At 47.0% G+C, this 1,334-nt stretch overlaps 1 protein-coding gene across 1 annotated transcript; it reads right to left on the bottom strand.

The window, feature by feature from the left end:
* On the bottom strand, positions 1-902 carry T265_15985 (hypothetical protein; the record flags this gene model as incomplete). The annotated part of the gene is made up of 1 exon (XM_009179438.1): positions 1-902. A coding segment is annotated over one exon (902 nt), but the record flags the coding sequence as incomplete, so codon positions are not given.
* Between the last annotated feature and the right edge of the window lie 432 nt (positions 903-1,334).

A 1,334-nucleotide genomic window follows, 5' to 3' on the forward strand; every position in this document is an offset into this window, starting at 1 on the left:
TCCAAAATAGCTTTGCCGTCCGCGTCCATCACATAATACGTCAAAGGGTTGTTTGTGGTTATGAGTACCGGTAGGCGTTCCAGCCGTTCATCCTTCTGATGTTTGACATGTATATCAAAAGGGTTTCCTCCCAACAATTCTTTGAAATCATTAACCGTGAGTTGGGTAATCCTCGGTTCTTCCATCAATGCCAATGTCTTGTTCAATAGGTTCATCAGGAAGAACTGGCTATGGTCCCCAGATCGTTGTACAGTTCCATACACGTAATTTTCAGCGACCAGTTTGACAAACAAGGTCTTGCCGGTTGTCGTGGGTCCTTCTATTACAAATGCGTTCTTCCTCGTACACAGTTTATTCATTACGGAGGTCAAGCACACTAGTAGTTCCCGCTTGTTGATATTGTTCACTTGTATCAGCTGGTCTAACCATTCCTCTCCTAGACGGGTGTCAGCTGGATGTCGACAGGTCCGGCTGTGGTGGTTGCTGTTCAGGATCTGCTCGAAGGTCATTGTCTCCTGTTCAAGGATTATTTCCTTGCAGTAGTTTGAAATGGAATGTTCGGCAGTCTCCTTCCAGGTGGGGCCGTATTCCGCATAGATGTCATCAGTATCTTGGACGCTCAGTCTCTTGTATAATTCATTGAAACTTCTTGCGTCATAGGTGCGTACCAATTCTCTCATTAGATCCAACCTGCGTTTCCGCGTAATGTTATTATGCTTCTGTCTTGTGCTCCTCTCATCTCTGAGTAGGGTTGCACAGTCTTTTCTCTCCCGTGGTACCATGTAAAGGTCGTCCCGTAGGTGTTCCAATTTTTTCCCAATGCACATGATGGGTGTCTGGGCTGCTCGTACCAGGTAAGCGGCAAAGTGGTTCCAATTTATCACGGGTTGGACTGTGGCCATTATGTTCATGGTCTGCGACCTGTCTAGGTTGCCTGCGTCTATCAGCCGTTGGATTGTGCGTGTTTTGTTTTGCGGGCAACACTCGAATACAAATGCCTTAACCACGCAAGAAGTCGGTTGGGTCTATCAGCCTTGGATTGTGCGTGTTTTGTTTTGCGGGCAACACTCGAATACAAAGTGGTAGTGGTCTCCATGATCCACATAGAGACAGTTTGCTCTTGTTCCTCGATCAAACCTCGGTGGTTGACCCCGGTATACAAATGTCCAAAGCTTGTTATTGTCCGTCAATGATGGTTCGGGGCTAAACAACTGTCTTCTTCTTGAGTGCCACACATTAGATAAATCCAGCATTGGTGGTCGGTACTGAATGGGAGGTGTTTGAGGCACAGGTATTGTGTCCGCTTCTTGGGGGTTGGGTTGGTGAGAGGTCCA

The sequence above is a fragment of the Opisthorchis viverrini genome (assembly GCF_000715545.1).
Source record: "Opisthorchis viverrini unplaced genomic scaffold scaffold8944, whole genome shotgun sequence".
Taxonomy (NCBI): Eukaryota; Metazoa; Platyhelminthes; class Trematoda; order Opisthorchiida; family Opisthorchiidae; genus Opisthorchis; species Opisthorchis viverrini.